At 40.3% G+C, this 26,098-nt stretch overlaps 1 protein-coding gene across 4 annotated transcripts; it reads right to left on the bottom strand.

The window, feature by feature from the left end:
* Window positions 1–569: 569 nt before the first annotated feature.
* pias1 (protein inhibitor of activated STAT 1) lies at window positions 570–24,188 on the bottom strand. Of its 4 annotated transcripts, none has more exons than XM_002932944.5 (14): window positions 24,086–24,188; window positions 16,305–16,746; window positions 10,764–10,848; window positions 10,478–10,525; window positions 9,825–9,915; window positions 9,605–9,739; window positions 9,103–9,208; window positions 7,539–7,612; window positions 7,029–7,189; window positions 6,489–6,619; window positions 4,254–4,434; window positions 3,357–3,499; window positions 3,132–3,169; window positions 570–2,486 (listed from the first exon to the last, which is right to left on the bottom strand). In XM_002932944.5, the coding sequence occupies exons 1-14, from the start codon at window positions 24,107–24,109 to the stop codon at window positions 2,199–2,201; spliced, it is 1,947 nt and encodes a 648-aa protein (XP_002932990.1). In that variant the 5' UTR covers window positions 24,110–24,188; the 3' UTR covers window positions 570–2,198. The 4 variants fall into 4 exon arrangements, with proteins under 4 accessions (XP_002932990.1, XP_004912647.1, XP_004912646.1 ...); XM_004912590.4 differs by lacking the exon at window positions 24,086–24,188 and adding an exon at window positions 23,945–24,062 and having other exon boundaries at window positions 2,125–2,486; XM_004912589.4 differs by lacking the exon at window positions 24,086–24,188 and adding an exon at window positions 23,329–23,469 and having other exon boundaries at window positions 2,125–2,486.
* Window positions 24,189–26,098: the final 1,910 nt, after the last annotated feature.

Below are 26,098 nucleotides of genomic sequence, written 5' to 3'. Positions count from 1 at the left end.
CAATAGTGTTTTATCTGTTATCTGCTATGTGCCTGTGCCTTTTCTCCTTTGAATGGCTGCCCCCATGGCTACACAGCAGCTTATTTATATAAATTATAGTAGACTTTCTGAAGTAAACACACAACTTTTACCAGTGCAGGGCAGCAGCACATTATATTTTAGTTACTTTTATACACTTTCATTTTTTGGTGTTACTGTTCCTTTAACAGGGTAGGTCACCTTTACATTTACATCACTGATATAGACAGTATCATAATCAGACAATCTGCAATTGGGCTACATTTCTTTTTTTGTTACTATTTGTGATTGTTGAATTATATAGGTTTTTGTTCAGCTCTCCAGTTTGGAATTACAGCAGCTATCTGGTTTCTAGGGTACTATCTACCCTAACAACCAAGCAGTGGTTTGAATGAGAGACTGGAATATGAATAGAAGTGGCTTTAATAGAAAGATAAGGAATGAAAAGTAGCCGCACAGAGCAATTCTTTTGGCTGCCAGGGTCAGTGACACCCCATTTGAAAAATGGAGAAACTGAAAATGAGGGCAAAAAAATTAAAAAGTTGCTGATAACAGGATATTCTATAATATACTAAAAAGGAATGAACTACCCCTTGGATTTACTTAAGCAACCGAACACCACTTTGGGAAGAGCCAGATTTCACAGTAGGGAAGAAGAGGCCACAGACAAATTATATTTGCACGATAAAAATAACAAAATGGAAGTCTCGCTGTAGGTTGTAATGGGGTTTCTGTGTGGCACAGACAGATTACTTTTCAATAGGCACCAATGTATTGTTCATAGGGTGCCCTGTTTAGTTCATGTCTCCCACTTGTGTGTGAATGCAAATATGAAGAGCAGGTTATTTGGACACAGTAAGCAAGATCCTTATACCTTATGTTCTGCTTTCATTAAACTAAATGGTAAGTCCTACCTAACCCTTCTGCCTCCCATAGAATAAAACTAGCACGGAGACGCTGGTCAGACAATGGCTGCATGAAAACTTTCTAGTGTCCAAACCCTATGTCCCATAGCCCTAAACCTTTCTTAGAAACATTTCCCTTTTAAGTATCAGGAGCATCTGTATTGGAGGAAAAATATTAACTTGTCCCCAACCAACACAAAGATGCTACACAGATCCTGGGCCAGACAAACCAATGACATCCCTTCCTTTACCACCATTAGACCACATATGAATCTTGTTTAAAGCGTCAGATAATTATACCTATACACCAATTATTTTCGTTGCAGTAGGGATTCACAGATGCATTACACACTGGAGTGAGCTCAGGTCACACTTATGACAGAACCCAAAGGATAGCTAGACAGACATGATGGAAGTTTTTTGTAGTCAACTTCCAAAGAGAAAGTAACAATGCCTAAGTGAGATTTGATTGGCACCAGACTCCAATGTGTTTTGCAGAATGCTGCAAGACTGATTGAGGAGATGTAGCTGGAACTAAAATCTTGACAGCAAGACAGAAAAGGAAGGGGGCAATCATCTTATTGTCATTTACTCAAGTGACCTAAAATCATGATGTATCTGTAACAATGAATAAAATCCAGCTAGAGCAAATTACAGATACACTATGACATTTATTTAGTGCTGATTGCAGACTGAAGTGCTTTTTTTCTGAAATGTCCATTTGGCAGCAAAGCATTTTGAAACTCCAAAGTCGTTCTTGGTTTAAAAGGGGAAGCCAATGTCTGAGTTGCTGCCTCCGAGCTAACCTGGATTGCCATAAGGAAGTGCAGAATTTAATGAGCCGGGGTTCATTCAACAGTCTTTGAATTTGGATTTCTAGAAGCATCAAAATGGTAGAGGCATCTCAGGCCATACCAAAATGGTGGCTGCTGTAGAGTGCAGTGGGATGAGTGATGCTGGGAAGCTTTATTTAAAAAAAGAAAAGAAAAAAGAAAAAAAAAAAAAGGTCAGAGAAGTCTCCAGACCAAGAGTCAATCTCTGTGATTAGGTTGAAAACTTAAAATGAAGTGGGGGGAGAGTGAGTAAGAAGCGGGGCCAGGTTTCAGTTTTATCAGATGAGTAAAGTCTTCGGTTTATATACAAAATTAAAACTGAAAATATAGTTCTGTTCTCTGTACATGTCTTTAGCTTTTTTTTTGTATTTTTAGCATTTCCCTTAAAAAACAAAAACAATAAAATAAAGAAATCAGGTGGTAGGGGTCCTGTATCTGTCAATCAGTCCAAGGAGATAACATCTGGCATGATGCCATAAAGTGAGGAGCTGTCTGCTGGCCCGCGGCTGGGGGCACTGTGGGATTCACGAAGGCTGTTCGACGATACCAAGCTGCTGTTACTGCCACTGTTGCTCCCGTTAGTTGCTGGCAAAGAAGAGCTTGCACTTGCATTTAACTGGTCCAAGAAAAGTTGGGAAGAAGTGTAGGGGAAGAAGCGGGAAGAATGAAGCAAATCTGGCTCTTCTGATGCTGCAGCAGCGGCTGCCGCCAACAGTGACGTGTTGTAATGCTAAAGGAAAAGAAGCACAATTAGAAACAATAATAGAAACCAAAACACTAATTGCATACCACTGTGGCTATAGAGCTCACTCTTTCTCAAAGCTGCTTTAGAAACAGAACAATAATCTCTGTGCCAATTAAAATGAAACAACTGTTGAGAAAATGCATCAGCTTGAAGAGGTCTATAGCAGACCAGTTTCATGAATAATGGGATACAACCCTCCTTAAATGGGCCGCTATAACCCTCAGATTTAACTGCAGGTTGGTGCTTAGAACAAGGTATTGCCCATGCCACCACAGTGTAATAGATTTTTCTGTACAGACGAAGAAAAAACCATGGGGAGATGGAAGAAAGGTGGGCCCAGCTGGCCTGAGGAACTGCAGCTTCAGCTAGTCACACCATTCTAGAAACTAGTGTGAAAAGAAAGCAATGGGAAAAATCTTCAATTTTAAAGTGAGCGTTCATTAAAAAGGGGATGCATAAAATTTTGGCATCTTAAAGACTTGTTATAAAGACCAACTGCAAATGAACACTGTCTTCACCACACTAAAAGTTAATTTTAAGATGATCAACCCCTTTCAATGGAAACTGCCTGCTCTGGGCTTAATGTAGAGTGGCTAAGACTACATAAAGAAAAACAACAAAGCTTCTCACCTGGTTTTCTCCAGACAGGAAAGGAAAGAAATCCAGGCCTGGAAAAAAGAACATTGTATATTGTAATGTCTTAGGATAAGGAAATGAAAGGTGACAAAAAGGTGCAAAAAAGCCCAAGGTCTTAACTGAGCAAATTCTATGCAGATTCACCGCTAGCAGTAATTACCAAGGTCTCTAGAGACAGAAAGAATAAATAAATAAATATACTGCTGCTAGTCACTATACCTTGTAAGTCATATGGCATGTGTGTCATGTGGAAGGGATGCCGATAGTCCTGAAGTATAGGTGCATTGATGTATGTTGAGTCAACAGGTGGCAGGCTGGGAGTTCGAGAAATTGGAGAGGCCTGATGCTGGAGATTTAACATACTGCAAAAGATTGAGCAGAATATTTTAACAGCTAAATGGTCCTTGAAACCGAAAAAAAACCCCAAAAACTCAAAACCAGAAACTTTCCTCCTGTACAACAATGGAGCAGAAAGTGAGAGTGTTGCCAGATTCACACTGGTATACACTGTAAATTCACTTGTATGATAAGGCTACCAAACAGGCTGAACCTTCCCCAGATTAAACAAATCAGACTGATTGGCATCCAAGGCAATGACTGGATCCACAGGTGCCCCTGTAGGTCTGTTAGGAAAGATGGCATTCATACACTGATTTTAATATAAGCAAACCACTTTCAGTTTCTAATGTTAACGGCATTTATAGGGTTATGGTAGAGGTATGGGTAATGCTACAAATTTGAAACATCAGCTGCCATGACACCGCTTCCTGCTGGCCTGGGTGGTGAGCTCCCTATGTTTTTTTGAGGACACCTGGCCAGAAACTGGGTGCACATACAAATTCTTTCCAGATAATTCAGTAATATTACAACCACTGTAAAAACACACAGAAGAGCATGCCTCGAGCAACCTACATGATCACTTCTTTTTTTCTGCTAATGCCCAGAGACTTGCTATGGGCCCAAGATTGCAAAACTACACAAAATACACATTAATCTGTAGTTGCTGTGTTGACTCCTTTACAAGCCAAAATAATTAGATGTATATTCTCCAAAAACAGTTTAGCAGATGTAAAGCTTGAAAAATGTAATTGAAAGTGATACAACTTATGTTCTCACCCCTTATTGCTGAGAGGGGAAGCAGGAGTAATGGATGGGCAACTCCTCTTGGGACAGGGTTCCTCTTCCTCCTCATCTGAAGAGCTGTCTATTGTCAGGTCAATCACTTCCACCTTTTTGTTTTTGGAGGATTGTTGGTTGGAGGAAACCTGATGCTCAACTGAGCTGCTGATGCACCCACCTGCAATATTAAATAATATTGTTAGAAGGCAGTACCTTCTGTTACTATTGGTTCTACTCTCAAAAATGGCAGACCGCATATAATCTCCAATGCCAGTCATAAAAGTAATCAGTGCACCAAACCAGAGACACCTCACTATTATAATGTGAATATCAGGTCTGAAATAATTCAACATATGGCCAATATATAATCATTTATTTATAAAAGCACTGCACAATGAGTGGGCTTATACAGTGGACGTACGTAGTTACATACAATGCAACCAATAACTAATACAAGAGATGAAGAGGGCCCTGCCAAAATGAGCTTACAGTCTATATACAGTGGCTTGCAAAAGTATTCGGCCCCCTTGAACTTTTCCACATTTTGTCACATTACAGCCACAAACATGAATCAATTTTATTGGAATTCCACGTGAAAGACCAATACAAAGTGGTGTACACATGAGAAGTGGAACGAAAATCATACATGATTCCAAACATTTTTTACAAATAAATAACTGCAAAGTGGGGTGTGCGTAATTATTCAGCCCCCTTTGGTCTGAGTGCAGTCAGTTGCCCATAGACATTGCCTGATTAGTGCTAATGACTAAATAGAGTGCACCTGTGTGTAATCTAATGTCAGTACAAATACAGCTGCTCTGTGACGGCCTCAGAGGTTGTCTAAGAGAATATTGGGAGCAACAACACCATGAAGTCCAAAGAACACACCAGACAAGTTATTGAGAAATTTAAAGCAGGCTTAGGCTACAAAAAGATTTCCAAAGCCTTGAACATCCCACGGAGCACTGTTCAAGCGATCATTCAGAAATGGGAGTATGGCACAACTGTAAACCTACCAAGACAAGGCCGTCCACCTAAACTCACAGGCCGAACAACGAGAGCGCTGATCAGAAATGCAGCCAAGAGGCCCATGGTGACTCTGGACAAGCTGCAGAGATCTACAGCTCAGGTGGGGGAATCTGTCCATAGGACAACTATTAGTCGTGCACTGCACAAAGTTGGCCTTTATGGAAGAGTGGCAAGAAGAAAGCCATTGTTAACAGAAAACCATAAGAAGTCCCGTTTGCAGTTTGCCACAAGCCATGTGGGGGACACAGCAAACATGTGGAAGAAGGTGCTCTGGTCAGATGAGACCAAAATGGAACTTTTTGGCCAAAATGCAAAACGCTATGTGCGGCGGAAAACTAACACTGCACATCACTCTGAACACACCATCCCCACTGTCAAATATGGTGGTGGCAGCATCATGCTCTGGGGGTGCTTCTCTTCAGCAGGGACAGGGAAGCTGGTCAGAGTTGATGGGAAGATGGATGGGAAGATGGATGGAGCCAAATACAGGGCAATCTTGGAAGAAAACCTCTTGGAGTCTGCAAAAGACTTGAGACTGGGGCGGAGGTTCACCTTCCAGCAGGACAACAACCCTAAAACATAAAGCCAGGGCAACAATGGAATGGTTTAAAACAAAACATATCCATGTGTTAGAATGGCCCAGTCAAAGTCCAGATCTAAATCCAATCGAGAATCTGTGGCAAGATCTGAAAACTGCTGTTCACAAACGCTGTCCATCTAATCTGACTGAGCTGGAGCTGTTTTGCAAAGAAGAATGGGCAAGGATTTCAGTCTGTAGATGTGCAAAGCTGGTAGAGACATACCCTAAAAGCCTGGCAGCTGTAATTGCAGCAAAAGGTGCTTCTACAAAGTATTGACTCAGGGGGCTGAATAATTACGCACACCCCACTTTGCAGTTATTTATTTGTAAAAAATGTTTGGAATCATGTATGATTTTCCTTCCACTTCTCACGTGTACACCACTTTGTATTGGTCTCTCATGTGGAATTCCAATAAAATTGATTCATGTTTGTGGCTGTAATGTGACACAATGTGGAAAAGTTCAAGGGGGCCGAATACTTTTGCAAGGCAGCGTAAATACCACATTGCAGAATCACAGCTTCTAGTATATGTATTTTACACACAATGGGCCCCAACAACTAAAATATGCACAATAAATAATAGGAGCAGCCACTCCATGGATATTTCCAATATTAAACTTACTGTCCACTCCATTATAAGAGGTTGTGACCTCCTGTACTTCCTTCTTTGATCGCATGGGTGACCAGGAGCCATCTTCCTTAAACTGTATTTCATCACAGTCTGTGCAGCATTTCAATATCTCCATAAAAAGACTGAAAACAAAAACACAAGAGCAGATACTAAGAAGATGCGTCTCAGAGAATAACATTATAACACTTGAGTGTTCAGTGGATCATCTATTGCAAGTGCGATTGCACCTAGGCCAGTAGCCCTATGGGGCCCATTGCACCGCCCTTTGCAAGAACCGAGGGGGTAAGATAGTCATAAAGGGGTGCATCATTTGTGGAGGGCCATCAGGGTAGCGGACTGTTTGCAAATTCTACACCCAGGTCTTCATGACTCTGGATACACCACTAGGAGGAAAACCTGGGCTCAATTAGCTATAACTAGTCTTTAACCCCCAAAAAATAATCCAACAAGGCAGGCTCTTCTATTAAAATAACACTGCGGTAGCAGAAGGGGCCACAAGTACTGGCATATTTTTCTTAAGCTTTCACTTACCCATCTATGATTAAATGCTCATATGGGGCCTTCTTGTCACAAACAGGACAAACCCAGGTGGGCTTCTTCTCATTCATCTGGATGTAGAGTGTGGCATCAAAGCACTGAAGGTGTGAGCATGTAAGGGACCGGCAGGGAATGGTCAGGCGCATCTTACCAAGCTGAAATGAAAAAGCAGCAACATGACAGATTGTTGGTTAAAGAAGGAAGTGTAATTAAGTAGAATTCCAAATAATTTTCTAAATAATTGGCATGCAGGTTTTTTGATGAATAAATACCAAATCCAAATAAATTATTTTACAGAAATATAAAGATATGTTTTACGGAGCCTGCTTCACTGCAGAGTAAAATAAAATGATTCACAGAAGTTTTAGAACAGAAGCATGCAAGAAAATTATGAGATAGATAGGACACTGCTGTCAACAACAGGTCAATTCTTACAATAAGAGATTGGATAACAGTCAGGGAAAGGTTTCAGATTGGCTACAAAAGTAATCAAAAGGCTTTTACCGGACACAGAAGGGAGACACGTAAACTGGTTGTGGCGATTTCACTGTCTGGATCAGCTGTGAGCTTCTCCTTAACTAAAGGGAAAGCAAAAAGAATATATAATGTAATTATATAAGTACAGGCATGGGACCTGTTATCCAGAATGCTCAGGGGGTTTTCCAGATAAGCGATCTTTTTGTATTTGGATCACCATACTATAAGTCTACTAATCTACTCATTTAAACATTAAATGAGCTCAATAGGATTGTTTGGCTACCAGTAAGGATTAATTATATCTTACTGTTTTATTATTACTGAGAAAAAGGGAAATTTCTAAAAATGTGAATTATTTTGTTAAAATGGAGTCTATGGGAGATGACCCTTCCATTATTTAGGGCTTTCTGGATAATTGATCTCATACCAGTCATTTGATTTGGGGAAAAACAGTTTACCCACTAGGATCACTGACCCATAGTAGAGAGAAAAAAAAAAAAAAAACTTGTAACAATCTCAAGCTGACTGATTCCTTGTACAATTCTTGCATTGATATATTTTATTCACTTTTCATTTCTAGAGCATTTCAGATTGTGTAGTCATTATGGTCAAGATCACATTGTCTGGCAATGTTTTCCGGTTTAGAAATTACAAATCTACTAATATATTTTGGTTGTAGCCTTATTTATAAAGCTTTGGGTAGGATGCAAAGAGGTGGAATCATCTACATTTTGTATTTACTCTATTGTTATATTCTTTGTTCCAGAAAACTCCTACCATAAATCTAAGGATCCTTGGTATTTGAACTTGCTGCTATCACATCTGTCTGGGGTAGACCCAGCATGCAGACAACGTTCAGTAGCCAAGCCTCTTTCCTGGCATTAGAGTAATCACTAGCAAGTCAACTGTAGAAAATGGTGACCTGTAGTACTAAAAAATTCTGTGTATGGTGCCGCCACTCAAGAAAGATTCTCTCAGGAAAAGAAAATAAATGGCTTGTGTAAACCCAATTTAACTTACAAAAACAAATGATGGTCCTAGTGTGGCATGCCCTCACTGACAAAACAGCTGGGCTACTACAGAAGACCCGGTAGCTCAGACAATGCTTTAAAAACGAAACAGAAACAAAACAAAACAAAAAAAAAAAAAGGATTCCTGTATTCAATATTCATAAAAGCCTCCTGCCAACACGATAGAAATTAAAATTAATGTTCTCTTTTTCTTAAACTATGCTATATAGGTAATTTCCCCTGGTGTGTTTCGGTTATGGTAGAAGGCATGAGGTTTTTGCCTTTAGTTTTGATGCCTATTTATGGGACGTATCGTTCATGTGCCTCTTTAAAAAGGCATGAGTACGGTATGATGAATCATTAACATCAAATAAAAAAAAAAAATATACAATGTGCAATGATGAATAGAGCAAGGATGAGAAAACGAATAGCAAGATGTTCTACTTTGTATTATTTCCTAGTCAAAGGGCTGCAGAAAAGAGAAAAGAAAAGAACCTAGTTGACAGTGCTCATTCAATCACTTCAGGGAACAAAGGAGAAAATAAGAAGACCAGAAGCAAAATAAGCAGTTTATTTCTTACTCAGAGCCCTGGAATGGTCAGGGTTGCGGATTCCTTTTGCTCGCAGTCTCTGAAGCAAGATGGCCGATGAAAGCTGCTTCACCAGATAAACAGCCAAAGAAAAATTCTAAAGATAAATAAAACTCAGTAAGCAACAGAAATCTACACAACACTGAATAAGGTACTGCTCTTTTATATGAAACTGGAAATCCTTAGAAGTAATTTATAGTTGATGAGAATATGTATCTTTCTGTCTTTTCCCACTCAGTAAACATTAAGGAAAGGAATTTATAAAAAAAAAAAACAAAAAAAACAAAGGGGGGGGGGGGGAAGACCTTTAAAAGAAAACATAATATAGCCAGACATTGGTCACTGGCCATTTAATGTGAACTAAGTCATAAACCTAAAGAAACGGAACAGAAATAACCATTTATCCAATTCAGTAAAGACAACTGTGTCTTACTAACCTAAAACGCACAATACACATGTAGATACTGGCTGTTATGAGTTCTGGAAGTCTTACCCTTCCAATTTCTGCAGTCCACGACACCACAATTGTGTTTGGGACTGTTGTGGAAAGCCGTACAAGTGAGGTAATATTGATTGGTCGACTAGGTCGCTTTGGTTCAACCCCATTTTTAGTTGGTGGAAGATACCCCTGTAAACAAGGCAACAGCAATGAAAGTCTTTGTATATGAGACACAAAGCACACAATAAAAGAAAAGTCAAGGAGATTCACTTACTGGAAGGTTACATGGTTTTCCATTCACCTTTACACACAGATTTGGTGGAAAATGATCTTCTTGGGGGCAGCTTGTCTCAGAGAGACAGAACCTAAAAAAAGAAAGGAGTTTACCCCCAGGCTGATGGATTAAAATAGTGGCATTGATAACACTATGATTGGACCACTAAATTAAAAAGAACACTTTACATCCTTTTCATGGGCTAAGAGAAGACTAAGATACTTAAATAACCCCAGCAGTCTGATCTTAATTTAGTCATTTAACTTTATTTCTAAAATGATGCAGATTATATCAAAGGAAAACTATACCCCCAAACAATGTAAGTCTCTATAAAAATATATTGCATAAAACAAGATCATATGTAAAACCCTTCTTTATCTATGTAAACCATTTTCATAAAAATATACTTTAGTAGTGTGTGCTATTGGGTACTCCTAAATAGAAAAATGCCATTTTAAGAATTAAATTAGTGGACAGAGTTCTGCCTTTTACATATAGATATAGAGCAGTTTGGAGAGATTCCTTAATAGGTTACTTTACTCCCAAAATGAATACTTAAAATATAAACTGTTGTTACAAAAAGAGACATCACAGTGGAAAGTGAAAAGACACAAACCCTTTTGCCACAACATATTTTGTGAATGAAAAGATACCTGAGCTGCACTTGTACTGTGAAGTCACATTTTGTCCCAGAGATATCCCTGGAGAGGAAAAAACAAAAGAATTAATACAAAAGATTACAGGCCCGTGTGGATCTATGCAACTCAGATGATGCACCAGTGCATGAACAAAAGGAATCCTTTTACTACCCACAAATATCAACACACGAGCTACAAAGTCTCCATTCCTACTAGAGAAAGAGTTTGCCATTTGATCAGAGTGTATGCACTTCTCCCTCACAAAACATCCAGAGCTTGAGTATGAGAAAGACAGACTTACATTGAGCTGCTTATCTGTTGTACTTGTTGCGGTGTTAATGCAAACGCAAAGCAGGTTTCTTGAAAGCGCTGACTATTATCAGATGCTGCAAAGACAAAAAGGATAATTTATTAGAACCTAGGCACTTGTTTTCCAGTACTGACAGCTTCCATTATACTAGATTATTATACTCTTTGTTCATTCAACAATTTCAGGCATTTACAGAGACAGAAAATGAGTGCAATGTGCAGAGCCAGGAGAGAATGCACACAAGGGACACTGCTTTTGGTACAGCAACTGTTTTTGAACCCATCCAATGACAACTGTAGTAGGTGTTACCGATGTGCACAAGTGCTCCTCCCACTTACTACGAGTTGTGTGAGCCGAGTATCATCACAAAATTGCTCTTTTTAAGTAATTGACAAAACCCATGAAACGGTTACTAATAAGGGAGTACAAAAACACAACCTCAGCCCTTCCAGCAAATGCTTAGTCATTCATTAAACTATACAGCATATTGCACAGATCAAGCTCAACTGCAAAATTAGTAAAGGTCCAAGTGGAGACTTTGGTCACATATTGGCACTAGCAACTGTTACCCACTCCCACTCAGAAAAGGCTGTTTTCAGCCTACAGATAAACGCAGGCAGAGAAACAGTCTAAACGCTCACCTACACTGACATGTCTGTACCTGGCAGACACTGTCCCTGCAAGTGCTGACACATCACGGAGCGGATATAACTAGGCAGGCTGTTTCTTGGTCTGCAATTTAAACATCCTCATCTAGCCATAGCCTTTTTTGAAAAGGTCCAGTTTCCTATTTTTTCTTTGCATTGAAATGGGATTCCAAAAGATTTTAAAAAAATGTGTATAACAGTAACGTGTAATGTGTATAACTGCCACCCATGAAGATAATGGTGCGAGGGCTGGGTGCCAACTATGATTAACATGGGTGTGCCTAGAGGCTTCTATCTTGGGGTGGTTCTAAAAAAGCCCTATCAAACTTCTACAGTTTTAGGATAATGTCCCAAGTAACTAGTTGGCCGTGACAGATCTAGTGATCTTTCATCCCGACATTAGTCAGGCAGGTTTGAAAATTTGTCATTAAGGCTGAGGGCACATTCCCATATGAGAGGGAAGCAAATTTCCTCATGCACCTCAGTAAACTGCACTGACAAGTACAGCTTCAGAACTAGCTACACGAAGCAGGGATTAGCCCAAAAGCGCATTTGGGTCAATCGCCACTAGGCTTTGCTTCATGTAGCCGAGCAGTCTGAAGTTGTACTTGTCAGTGCAGTTTTACTGGGGTGCAAATCAGGCTGAGAGCAGCAGAGCATATGCTCCATGTGACCTCTGCCTTAAACCTGGGGCAGCTGTAAAACACAATAGGGTTGATTCACTAAAGTGCAATAAAACGAGCGCTATTTATAGCATGCGTTAAAATTTTTATTGCGTCTTATTTTTCGCAACTTAATGCACAATTCACTAAAAGGATACTTGTGTTAATTTAGACGCGATGCTATTTGCATTATTTAAGTCGTGAAGACTATTTTGGTGCGGTATTTGACGCAACATGCGCTAATTAACGCAGCACACAAATTGTCACCGCGTGTGAAAAAACGCATGCCATATTAGCCATACACGCCATTACTTTCAGAAAACTACTGTTCTGAAAATGTCTGCAAACTGGAGGCTGCATCACTCTAGGGCCAACACAGACTTGAATAAATCTCACTGCAAAGTCCATATTGTGTTGGCAAAAGCTCATGAACTGTACTTTGCGAAAATTAACCCCTGCTTGGGGCAGGCGGTAATTATAGAATAGACTAATGCAATATTTAGCGCGTTTAACGCTTCATATGTATTTGTGAATCATGCGTCAATACTATATTCGCTAATTAACGCAATGCGTTAAAATGAACGCATGCGTTTGCACGCTATTTAACACGCTATATACGACTTAACGCATGCGATAATACTTAAGCGAACCACACGGTTTTTTTTTTTGCGTCAATTTTACTGCAAAAAAGCATGCAATAACGCTTATCACACTTTAGTGAATCAACCCTATCTTTCTAGAGATAAAAGTACGCACATCCTCCAACAACTGATGAAAACTTTTGCCACTTTCAAGTGTCATTGATAGGGCAGTACAGTTACCTCAAGGAGGCCCTTACTATTGTTAAGCTGCGAAATTTATCAGCATAAAATCAGCACAAAAAATAAAAGTTCCTGCCTTGATATAATTTCAGCAAAAATGCAATGTATTAAACAAAATGGAATATGAATGGGAGAGGACTTGAATAGAAAAATAAGAAAATTTAGAAGCTGGTTTCCTAGGTGCATGGTTAAATCTCTGCTGCAGTGGGCGATTAATTTCCCCAAATTGCCTTCTCACCAACAATAAAGCGATTCGCCGGTGGAAAGGCATACCTGGCACTTTGTTTTCTGAAGTGGCCCAAAGTTTCCTGCGCAGGAAACTTCGGGCAACTTTTTAGAACATGGGGCAGATTCTCGGCCTGCGAATCAGCTCCGTATGCCAGTGCCCTTACAGTGGAACCAAAGCACAGTAGCAAATAAAATAACACAGGAACAATACCTGCGTGGAAGCACCATCTTTCATTATATTTATCCAAGCATTCCCTGCCATTCAATAGCTGAAAACCTCAAACATGATGACAATGATCAGGATGTTTATCGCTAAATGGGCCGCCGATATCTATGAAATTAAAGCCAACTGCTTTAGAAAGCAGGTACCAAGCCACAGCCTAAGGAACTATTTTTAGGCATTTTACCTGCCTAAAATTGTGGCATTGAAATGGTTAAATTAGTCCCACCATTCACAATTGGGTTTAATGGCATTTGACTTGAAGAGCCAGTGCTGACGCTTTTCATGTGAATTTTTCCTGAAAACACACGAGAGTTAAGCAGATGAGCAGAGAAATAGCAACTGCCACAGTTGTCATGAATAACCCAGTTGCCTGCACTGGAAATACTTCCTCTCAGCAAACTGCATAGAATGTTCAAGTACGTACTCTGGGTTTACTTTTAGTATGTTATAGAATGGCCTATTCTTAGCATCCTTTCAATCGGTCTTCATTTATAGCGTCTGAATTTTTTGCCATTGTGTTCTGCCTCTTTCAAGCTTCCAGAAGGGGGGGGGGGGGTCACTGACCCCAGCAGCCAAAAAGCTATTGCTCTGTGAGGATACAGGGTCATTGTTAGTTTTATTGTTTTTGGTACTTTTTATTACTAATCTTCCTATACAGACTCTCTGCCATTCATCTTCATTTCAATCATGACTACCACTCCCTGGGATCCCAAACTGCAGAGCTGCTGAACAAAACAGCTAATTAAAAAAACTTAAAAAAAAAAAACAAACAAAAAAAAAAAACACCACCAATTGCAACTTCTCTCAGAATATCACGGTCAAAATCCTACAAAAAAAATCTAAAATAGCCATAAACCATATAACATGCACTGCTGAGAATTCCAGGGAAATTATCTGGAAACAAGAATACTGTATTCTATAACATGCCCTGGAGCAGGAATACAGAAATAAATTGTAATTGGCAAGCCCCAACATTTCAGGGAAGAGCATGAGTGGAAGTTTATTTATACAGAAATATCAATTTAGATAAAATGGTTGACTTAACCGAGGTTGATGTCAAGAAATACTTATAAGGAGTATAAAAAGTAAAAGTAACAAGAGCCGAAAGTTAGAAGAATCCTTAAGCTGAAGGCCTTATATATTGGGAAAAGTTTATACAGAACAGTTTCAGGGGTTAAAGCAATACACAATTGGCCATTCCACGTCACTTAATTTAAGTACTACGAATGCTTTCAAAGTGTTACCATGTCAGCTCTCAAAGCTGCTTCAGCCATGGCTGCAGTGTATGTGATGTTCAGTTTAGAGATAGGGACACTGCCCCACCCTCAAGTCTATCATCACTACTGCAGCAGGCATGGTTGAAAAGGTATAAGTCAGAGAATCATTTCTGGAGAAAATAAAGAAAATGACATCATAGGGGAACGGTGGAGGTCTCAGAAAGACTACTGTAGTATATATTATATCTTATTTAGACTTGAGCGTGGGGCAGTGGGCCTTCCGCATGATGATCAAGAAAGGTGTATATATAGTGTCTTTCTGTAGAAAACACACAACTTTTACCAGTGCAGGGCAACAGTACATTATATTCTAATTACTTTAAACCAGTCATTTCTGGGGTTACTGTTCCTTTTAACTACTACTTTACAAAAAGAGGAGCACAATAAGAGCAAGCTAATACAAGCAAACAGTAGCAGTAGTAGAGAAGGCAAATACATATGGGAAGAGTTAGAGCTCGGAGGAGCTAGAGAGATAGTTTGAGACACCTGCAACCCAACATACTAGGTAGGGGTGATTTTTCAATGGTCAAGTTTAATATTTTTTTCTCAATTCAAGTTTTTTTGCTCTTTAAAAACTGTTATTTGAGTTATGGTTCAAAAACTTGAAGGTCTCTTATTTATTAAATGCAAAAAACCCAAAAAGTCAAATGTAAAAAATTTGCCATCTAAAAGCTTGTAAGTCGAGCCATATTCTCAAAATCAAATATTTTTATCTTCTAAAATTAATGAATTTGAGATATTAGAGTTTCTTATTCAAACTTTTTATATGTAAAAAGCAAGAACACAAGACAAGATAAATTCATGCAACTTGTGGCTCAGGTGTTTCCAGCACAACGAGCAAGTGCTTGACATTTTGCTGCATATATGAGGTTTTCCAGTCAATCTGTGTTTTCTGACAATAACCACCAAAATTTTTATGAGCACAGTAATAAAGCACCCTGCCCTTACCAGAAGAGAGCAGTCTTGGTAGGAGACAAAACACTACCAGCAACTAGAACATGCAATTATCTTCAAAGGGCAGGCTCCCTAGCATGCATTTAAACAATAGCTAGTATGCTAGCCCAGAATCATGACTATCCCAAGGATGAAAACAAGATCAGAATAAACAAAGTAGTTATATATAAAAAAAAAAACCTTCTTACAACATTAAAACAAAATGATTTAATGTACCATCTCTTTTCCAGCAACGCGGGGAGAAGAGTCATATTAATTTACACAATTTGCTGTGGTTGCACAGGGAACATACCTCCATTTGCTTACTTTTATTATAAAAAAAAAAAAAAAAAGGGGTTGTTCACCTTTAACATTCAGTATGTTATAGATTGACCAATTCTTAGCAACTTTTCAATTGGTCTTAATTTTTTATTTGCCTTATTTTTCTGACTCTGCAGCTTTCAAATGGGTAGTCACTGACGCTGGCAGCCAGAAACTATTGCTCTACAAGGCTACAATTTTATTGTTACTTTTTATTGCTTATCTTTCTATTTAGGCCCTCTCTTATTCATATTGCAGTCTCTCATTCAAATCAACACTTGGTTAGCAACCAGATAGCTGCTGAAATTCCAAACTGAAGAACTGCTGAACAAAACATATCAAAAAGATCTCGAATAAATAATGCTAACTTGCAAAAAGCACACTGGATTACCGAGGCCCATCCCCAAGTTCCCAGCTTACCTAAACTTGTGGGTTTGATAAGTTCATCCAGCAGGTCATAGAAGGGAAGTTTTTGCAGTTTGACATCCGGATGGACAGGGTGAAGATTTGATGCGAGGTGTGGGAGATCCAGTTCATGTTTGGGGAGGAGGGAGACTGGCATTAATGGAGAAGAAGCTGGATGACCATCATAAGAGAGCTGAGGAATGGAGGATGGTGACAGGTTGACTGGCATAGAGCTTGAGTGCACACTGGGCAAAGAGAAGTCAGCAGGAGTCAAAATTTTCAAGGGGAACCTCCGCCGATATAATTCCTTGATTTTCATTTGCACAGCGGGGCTGCACCCAGTCTTAAGCAAGTGAAGAGCTTTGGTCAACAGTTCGTGTTTACGACCGTGTTTGTTGCGCCCAGCGTATCCCAAAAGCACTTGCAGCTCGGAAACTCTAAGACTCATAACCATTTGCTAGAAAGGAAAAAGAGAACAACTGACTGTTAGAATATGAATCCAGAATACTTACTAGTAACTTATACTTTGCATTTGCCCTGGCAATTTCTCTTTCTGTTCAAAGTCTAGGATAGATGGCACATTATTTAGATTGGTGGGCCTATATAAATGCCTTGTCTGTCTTGGACTTTTACAGCAGACTAAACACATATCAAAGTGGCTTTGGGCAAAGGCAGACAGGACACTGCATCACTTGCAGGTAATCTCCTCATCCATGGGCAAAAAAGCACCCAATAATAGCTTTTGATTTTGAAGAATAGAAATCACCACATGTAAAACACTTCACCCTTAGTGCAAGTGCTGCAAATGAAGACACACGGAGCTACTAGAAGCAGCTACTTGTCACGGTTCTTAGAAAAAAAAAAAAACGGTGATCATTTACAGATAACTGTCTCTATGTGCATTTTAGCAGAGGTAATTCTCATTGTCTATTGCTGGGTATTTTCTGCCGTTTAGAAGCCGTGACAAGTAACTGCTACTAAGTAGCTCAATGTGTCTTCTCCCTTAGCAGGAAAATGTGGAAGAATGTATCTTTCACAATTACACAGGAAAATGCCTTCTTCTGCGATTACACTATATTGACTGTTCTGCTACAGTGGATGTGCAAACTTCACTTTACTGGCATATCATAAGAACAAGAGCAAGGAGTTCTTTTGGGTCTCCTACCATACCTTAAAGCAGATTGGATATCAAAGGTCTAAGGTCTGTGTAGGCAAAGTGTTTTGATGACTGAGGAGCTCTCAAGAAGATCTAAGGAAGGCAAAGACACCCTTTCTCACCTATTGCATTTTCATTTACACAGGGAGGAATTCTGTAGCAAAATCAAAGAAAAGCAGTGAAGGGAGCTTTCACCGTCATGGATCATTAGAGAACTGAGATTGGCAACATCTCTTTGAGGCTTGTGGCATGAGGTGTTCTATCATCTAAATAAAGTATTCAGTTTAGTAACAGCGGCATAGGGAAAAATTGGTACACCTGGGTGTACTTTGACTATGGCTCAAAATGCAAGTTGTGTCATCTGGTTACCAGCAGCAATCAGATTGCAATCTATAATAATATGCTTCTGTATGTTTTCTTCCGGAGTTCGAAAACAGCTATGGGATCCGTTATACAGATACCAGATATCCCTAAAGCTCTAAATTACCGGAAGGCTCTCTCTAACAGACTCAACTTTATGGACATGGCAGATGAGAGGATTAGTTGCCTGTGTAAGATCTTTGCTCCCTAACATGCCATCTCACTGGTAAGAATGTAAATCGCCAGTGGGATGGTATACGCATCGCTTCGGTTTTTTTCACCCAAAGCTTCCTTGTAAGGCAACTTCCAAAAACCAAAGCGACATGTATGCCATCCAACTGATGATTTACATTCTTGGCGGTGGGATGGCATATTGGGGAGACTAGTCGCCCTCGGCAGCAAATATTTATCGTGGGCAACTAATCTTCCTGTCTGCCAACTCCCTTAAATAATTCTAATTTTTAAAAAAAGATTTCCTTTCTCTCTGTAACAAACATAAAATAATAAAACAGTACCTTGTACTTGATTCCAACTAATAATAAATATTTAAATGACTTTATAGTAGACTTAAGGCACAGAGATCCATATTATGGAAAGACCCCAGGTCCCAAGCATACTTAGTCCCATAACTGTATAGGCAGATGGCATGAAATTTTTTTTTTTTTTTAACAGTTAAAATCCACAAGTGTTTTTCATCAGATTTTGTAGGACAGATTTAGATGTGATCCTCAATGCAACAGCACAAGATTCTGTAGGATTTAAAAAAAAACAAACCTGATCTCCATAGGCTGTAATGTAAAGTCAGATCAGATAAAGTGTTTTGTTCCTGCATTTACACGTGACAGTCAATGTATTTCAATGTTAAATTCCAACTGGATGCAACAATATCTTGTTGATGCAGACGCAGCATGCGTGTTTGCATCCAACAGTTGCATTGGAAAAAATTACATGTAGTTTACACATCAGATGTAGCCATGTACATCACACTATAATGGGGCTGATACAAACATCTGATCTGTTGCATGTAGTTTTGTTGTCCCAATAATTTTTCGTACCATTCATCAACCTTTAGTCGATAGGACAGGTTAGAAATTTTGGTTGGATGACGATAAAAACTGTGCATGTATTGTGTATTTGACAATATGCTTGGGGGACCTACAATGCATTTCCAGGAGGTCATTTTTGTATGATTGGAGTCTGCCAACTATTTCATGTTCAGAATATCCTTTGATTTGTTATCCTTTTATTTGTTATGTTAGCTTTAGATCGTTGTATTTAAATGTTTAATCGATACACAAACGTTTGTCGGAAGAAGACTAAAATCTGAACGAGTATGGCTACCTTAAGGCTAATGTCCCAATGAGAGATTAGTTGCCCATGATAGATTTCTTCTACAGCAGGCGACTAATCTCTTCGAAATGACTTTCCACCAGGGATTCTATTTGTTACTACGCATCACTTTGGTTTTCCAAAGTCGCGTAACGATTCCTCCTGCAGACTAATCTCTCTGTGGAACATTAATCTAAAGCAGCAGATAAAAATTAGAGGCCTAACTGCTAAGTTTAAAAAAAAAAAAAAAAAAGCTAAGATCAATAATGAATAAAACATTCAGATCTTAAAGGAAAATGATAATTATTAAACAATTTTAAATAGCCATTTGGTCCTCAAAAAAAATAACATTTGATATGAGCAGTTTTATTATTTGTTCCTCCTAAGCAAAAAGCACATGTGGCACAGCAACACAGTTGAAGCACCCACACATGAAATTTAATCACTGTCACATTAATTGCCAGCAAAAGGAAGATGCTAGCAAAGGCACATACATCTCATCTTAATAACAGCCTGGTCTGTCTCTCTGAATCAGATATTAGTGCTGTAAATGCAGTCTAATACTTATCTTTAAAACAACCATCTGTAACAGGGTCTCAAAGGTCTACATCATGTACAGCATGTTCTATAAAGCTGTGGTCTTAACGTTCCAGCGGAAGAACAGAAACCTCAAATTGTTGTCCCTCTACAGTTCAAATGTCTGAACCCTGTGTTCCAAATATTGCCCGGGGTGTATATGTCAAGAGATACATTCAGAAAGGGGTGCTCTTAGGGCACATTTTTTTCTACATATTTTTCACAGAAAAGAAACCGAACAAACTTTAGGAAATGCTCCTGGAAACTCATAAGCTATTATGCTTATGTAGCACCTTTACACTACTTTACAGAAATTGCTAGCCTCTGCCCTAGTGGAGCTAACAATCTAAGGTTCCCATGACATATACACTAGAGTGAATTTTATTAGGAGCCCGTTAATCTGCCCTGTATGTTTTTGGACAGCACGAGAAAAGCCATGGAGACAGAACATCCAAACTCCTTACAGATAATGCCCAGGTCAGAACTGCAAGGCCACAAAGCTACAATTCTGTAGGGATCCAGTTATTTGGGCCAGGCTATTTAGAGATAGCCTAGATAGACTATGCATATCAGTAATATATAATATCCACAGACACACGCACACACACACACAATGAAGGTGGTCCACATGCCAAATATCCATGTTTCTTAAAGTGCATTATTCCATAAGTTTCACTGTGTTTCAGCTCCTGCTTGGGGCCTTTTTCAATGTTTCAAACATTTAAGGCAGCGACAAAACTACAGAATTAAGTTTCAAAAAACTTATAAGAAAGATATTTTGCTGCAGCTGGAGATACTGCTCCATAAGTCCAGAGAGCAATGCAGACCTTTTAAGGTTTTAACATTTTTTGTTATTAAAACAAAGCACAAAAAATGTAACTAACTTGTAAGCCCGTTTCGGCAGGATTCTCTTTACCTCTTGTTATGGTTACTGGTTGTTTTTGTATATTGTCTTGCATGTTTAATGTATACACCCATTTATTGTATTCCACTGCTGTGGAATAATGATGGTGTTTTCAAAATACTATTATTAAAAATGATATAATACAAATACTGTATTAACAATAATAATAAACTGGTCTGGGGATTCAGAGTAGGCCCTGGCATTTCACACAGAGTACACAGAGACCCAAACAGCCCAATAAATAGTGACTGGCTAGGATATCTTCCAGCAGCCCCTCTGGCATTTGCCACAATTCACTGAACTGAACATCATTTAAACTAAAATTTAAAAACTACAAATTTCATAGTGAACATCTGTGAAGTGTATTTAGTGAGGGGGGGGGGGCTGAAAGAACCACATGGTGAACATGGTTCTGTTCATGTCAGTTACACCTGTTCCAGAAATCAAAATCATCTACATGGAATTCAAACATTTGGCCCTGCCACCATTAATCAGAGTGCTTGTGTTTGCATGGACCCCTAGACTTCCCATTAAGCTGACTAATCTGTAGTTAAACAGCACATGAACTGAAAAAGTTAAGCCCATTATGGTTTGTGTATATTACGTTTAACATCAATATGGTATAATTTGCCAACATTTCTTATGAGCAGTCAACTAGTTCACCTAACAGGAAGCTATTTATAATTTGCTAATTGCTGGACAAAAATAGTACAGTCATAAATATAGAATCCAAATATCAGCATACATAATGGACTACCAACATATAATTACAATATGATGTTAGTGCCATGAGCATCTGATGAATAGTCACTATGCCCATGCTTCATTTCCTCATTGTAACTAATTCCTCAAGTATGCACAAGGCATTTCTTAATGTTTAGAACAACAATACCTAAGTCCTCCTGCATATATTCATCTACTTATGTCAGATTGTTTATAAGCACCAGTATATTAGTCATGTTATTGTTTCAGAGGCAGAACTGCAGTCAGAATCAGGCCCTACTTAGTACTTGCACATAATTACTTGTATGCGAGCTTTCCATGCACAGCTATAGAGGTTAATGAAAGTTATTAGCTTGGTCAGACCAAACATTGCAGCATACATCGTGTCCTCAAATGGTAGAATCATGCCAGTTAATGCCCACCAATTTAGCAGACAAGCAGGATAAGCAGCTTATCCACCCATGTATGGGGTCCCCACGACAGGGCCTACTCAACCGATATCTGGACAAAAATCAGGCAATATGTCAATCAGGTAGGTTTGATTTCCCCATAGGATTGAAGGCCACATCTGTGGGTTGACTGGGTCCTCTATTCGACTGCCTACATGGTGACAATTATGACCCAATTGTTGGGCCGAGGGCCAAGCTATCAGCCTGATATTGTCCACCTCAATGTCATCATGGCCATCTTAAATTGCAGAGAAAAGTATAAAAACTAGCCATGCATTCAAAAGGGGCAGCAAATACCATCATCTTATATTCCTACGCTACACAGGGCAAAATTTAAAAATGAAAAGCGTGTTCTAATTCCTGATACCTACATGCACAATCAAAACAAGTCAGCACACCACTGGAAAGCCTTCTGTGTAAACAAACCCCATTCTTTGCTCAGCTTTAGCCTGTCAGGCTTTCAGATACAGAGCAGAACATAGCCTGCCAAATTTGCCCACTGATTCATAGTATCAAAGCAGCCTGACAGGCCAGCAATTGGATTATACTGTGGGTCTGTGTGCTTCAATGCAGCTCACTCCTGTCTGGAGAGGGTATACACATTAATCACACAATTACTGACTGATTCATTAGGTAAAGAAGGCTCTGCCTGTTATATCTTACAATATCTCACAATCTAAAATGCATACATTACAATGTATAAATATATGAATTACACAATTAAAATTACAAAGTACACTGAATATATACAGGTGCAACAGGCTATTCTTAAGCACTTACTATAGTACAACAGTACTAATGCATAGCCTTGATATACCAAAGTCAATAAAATGACAACTCCTTGCCTCAGACTAGGGATGCACAGAATCCAGGATTTGGTTCCAGATTCGGCCAAGATTCCGGCTTTTTCTTCAAGATTGAGCCGAATCTGTGGGCCTGGCTAAAACAAATCCTTCAAATTATGTGACTTTTCACCATATAAAAGCTGAAGTTGAACATTTTTCACCACGTGCGGTTGTTTTTACACCTTCTGTGCCTTCATTTTCATAGGCAAGTTAGGATTCGGTTTAGTATTCTTTCATGAAATATTTGGGGGATCAGCCGAATCCCAATACAGTGGATTTTTGAGAGATGCAAGTTACGGTACAGCACATCTGTGTGTTTATCAGACAGCACACAGGCTCCCAGTTAAGAGAAGATGGTACAGCAGGAAGAAAGTTTGCTGCAAGCGGTGCCCAATGCATAGAGGGGAAACTTGGAGGAGAAAGCATTCTGTGAAGCCCCTCTATCAGCTCTACAAGGGATGCAAGCCCACCAGGTACTATCACTTCCTATCAATCAGCAGAGCAACATGATGTCTGGGGAGAGAGACAGGGCCATGCAGAGGAAGGGTGGGGGAGGGGAGGCGAGTGGGGGAGGGGAGTTAGCGGAAGGGTAGCAGGCACAGAGGATCCCTGAGCATGGTGACAGGAGATAGGGACATGTAAAATAAACGTAAAATAAACAGCAATTTTATAAGAAATAGAAGCACCTCACACGCACCCCAGATCTCTGTATGAATCAGCCGAAACAAGCAGCTCAACCCGGGACTCTGCAAAGTGAACATCAAGCCAAACGTTTTTAAGATCCCGAATAAACGCTGCTTATTTGTCAGCACAAGATAGGAATCCATCCCCGAGAAATGTTATTAAATGAGAACTGTTGCTTGGCAACCCTGACAGCCCCCCCCCCCCCGTCATTACGCCGGGCTTAGCGGGCAGGACTGTGTGCGATAAAGTATCCTGGAGCCGACAGATCCCCGAATGAAGCGGAATAAAGTCCACACGGCGCAGAAACTTCCTTTCATTAAAGTATCGCACATCCCCTGACAGCCGCTTGTCAGTAGTGATGGATTGGGGGGTCGGGCAGCAACAGGAGACGCGCAACATCGCTTATTAAAGAGACCAAGTACCAAGTAGGAGCATCTTCCTCTCACTCATCCCTTGGGAGAGCTCCCAGCAGCCCCTACCGTGCGCCCTGCCCGGGCTGCCGCCGCTCACATTCCCTCGCTCCGTGTGTGCATCAGGACCCTCGCCCTCCTACCAGCCTAACCAACATGCCCTCACCAGCCCCCTCCACCCGGGCAGCACCAACAATAACAAGGGCCCCTCTGCCTTACACATGCAACATAACTCCCTCTGCTTCCGGGAGCCGCTTCTGCGAGTTCCCCCGGCCATTCGCTTCAACACACCCGACCTCCCAATTGCCAATACATAGCGGAGACCGCAATCCCGGTCCCGCAATTCCAGCTGCGCTTTACCTTCAGTTCCGCACTGTCCGCCATCTTGCTGCTTTGCGCGCAGGCGTAATGAACCCGCCGCGACGTGGCTCGGACGCGACTCGTTGCGTCACTACGCAGGATTCGAAAAAAGGCGCCAATTGCATAAGCTGCGAGTTGTATAAGAGCGGTGCTGCATTCGGGTGGGGAAGAAGAGGGGATACGGTGCGGCTCACATTAGCCCCTCTTTTTGCGGGGAAAGTGTTGCGGTCCTATAGCTAGCCTAAGTGCTGTCGGTAACACAAAGGCTAGGTAGATTGGTGGAATAGACTATACTTATATTTATCATGCTGTGTAAAAAGTGGAGTGAATCATTACTGGTGATGTTGCTCATAGCAGCCATTGAGATGTTTTGCTTTGGTGTTCTTGAAACTTGAAATCTAATAGCTGATTGGTTGCCCTGGGCAACATCACAGGTAATGCATCACTCCACTTTTTGCATAACATGATTAATATACCCCATCCTGTGTTCCTGTATCAGGCCCAAGCATCGCGTTTAGGGAGTTTACACAATACGAGTCCTCCAAAGCAAAAGTGAGACATTTTTGTCTTATTTTAACTTGAAGGCTGACGTATTAAAAAATTTTGTCCATCATTGCTTACAGTTCTTTAACATAGGTGCCTCCTGGGAGAAGGTGTGTTGCTAGATTTTGCCTCAGTAGAAGCACCAAAAAAGCCACTCATTGCTCATTGTCACAATTGGTGACACACATTAATTGTGTCCAAGTGCCTCTATTACCTCTCTGGTAGTCCTTCCTCCCACTAATAGCTATTGTTGTTAGATATATACACTGTACAAGCTGGAGCCTGTGTGGCTTGTCGGCTTGCCCAGACACACCAATTGGCCTATGGCACAGGGGTTTATTCCTCACTGGTTAGATTGTGACCATTCTGCCCGTCACTCAGTTCATAGATATTGAATGGAACTGCTGGTTGCAGGCAGAGCTTGACCAGAAAATTGTTTCTAGACAAAATCTGTCTGTCTCTGCTATAGACAAGACAAATGGAAATGATCAAACACTTCTGCAACAGCAGACAATATGCCAGTGTGCCCCAAGCCTTGAAAGACAAGAAAGCCAAACTGACTGGGGGGTAAAAAAACTGGTCACCCACCAGTAACTCTAACCTAGGACCCCATGGCCAGTGTTCTTCTTCTCTAAAAAATGCACTGGACCTAGGTACTTTTTATTGTACCGCTACACTGCACATGCATTAAGGTGTGATCCACTACAGTCATTTGCATGTGTAGGCACAACACTACCCTCCTCAAGCCCTGTGTCTATTCCAGGTTCCTATATATCTTATTAAATTACACACAATGAATCAAAGCAGGCTGAACCTGTGGATGTTTGTTAGGTCAGTGCTATCCAACTTCCGTGGTACTGAGGGCTGGAATTTTTTTGGCCTACATGGTGGAGGGCCGATATTGGAAGCAAATTTTGACCACTCCCTTTTTTAAACCACACCCATGTTATCACAAGGGCTTTAAAGACCATATCTACATTAATGGTGGCAGCATACCAAAAGAAAACAAATGGTTGGTGTTCACTGCAGGGATATTACCCATAACTCATACAGTATGTGAGAGAAGTTTATTAAGTCATATTAAGACATGCCCTTACATCCATATGCCTCCTCCTCTTCCCATGTGGATAGCACAGCAACCCCCATCACATAAACACCTTAGAAACTTTTTCCAAATGCTAACAAACTCCCAGGACAAACCCCCACTGGTTCGCCTCCCACAGGCAGCATAGGGTAGGCAGAGTATGGCACACACAGGCAGCATAGGACAGCCAGAGTATGGCACACAAAGGCAGCAAAGGGCAGGCAGAGTATGGCACACACAGGCAGGGTAGGGCAGGCAGAGTATGGCACACACAGGCAGGGTAGGGCAGGCAGAGTATGGAACACACAGGCAGCATAGGGCAGGCACAGTATGGCACACACAGGCAGCATCGGGCAGGCACAGTATGGCACACACAGGCAGCATAG

Source organism: Xenopus tropicalis, chromosome 3, assembly GCF_000004195.4.
Source record: "Xenopus tropicalis strain Nigerian chromosome 3, UCB_Xtro_10.0, whole genome shotgun sequence".
Lineage (NCBI taxonomy): Eukaryota > Metazoa > Chordata > Amphibia > Anura > Pipidae > Xenopus > Xenopus tropicalis.
Note: the sequence above shows the minus strand (reverse complement) of the source record. Positions and strands in the feature narration are given on the sequence as shown.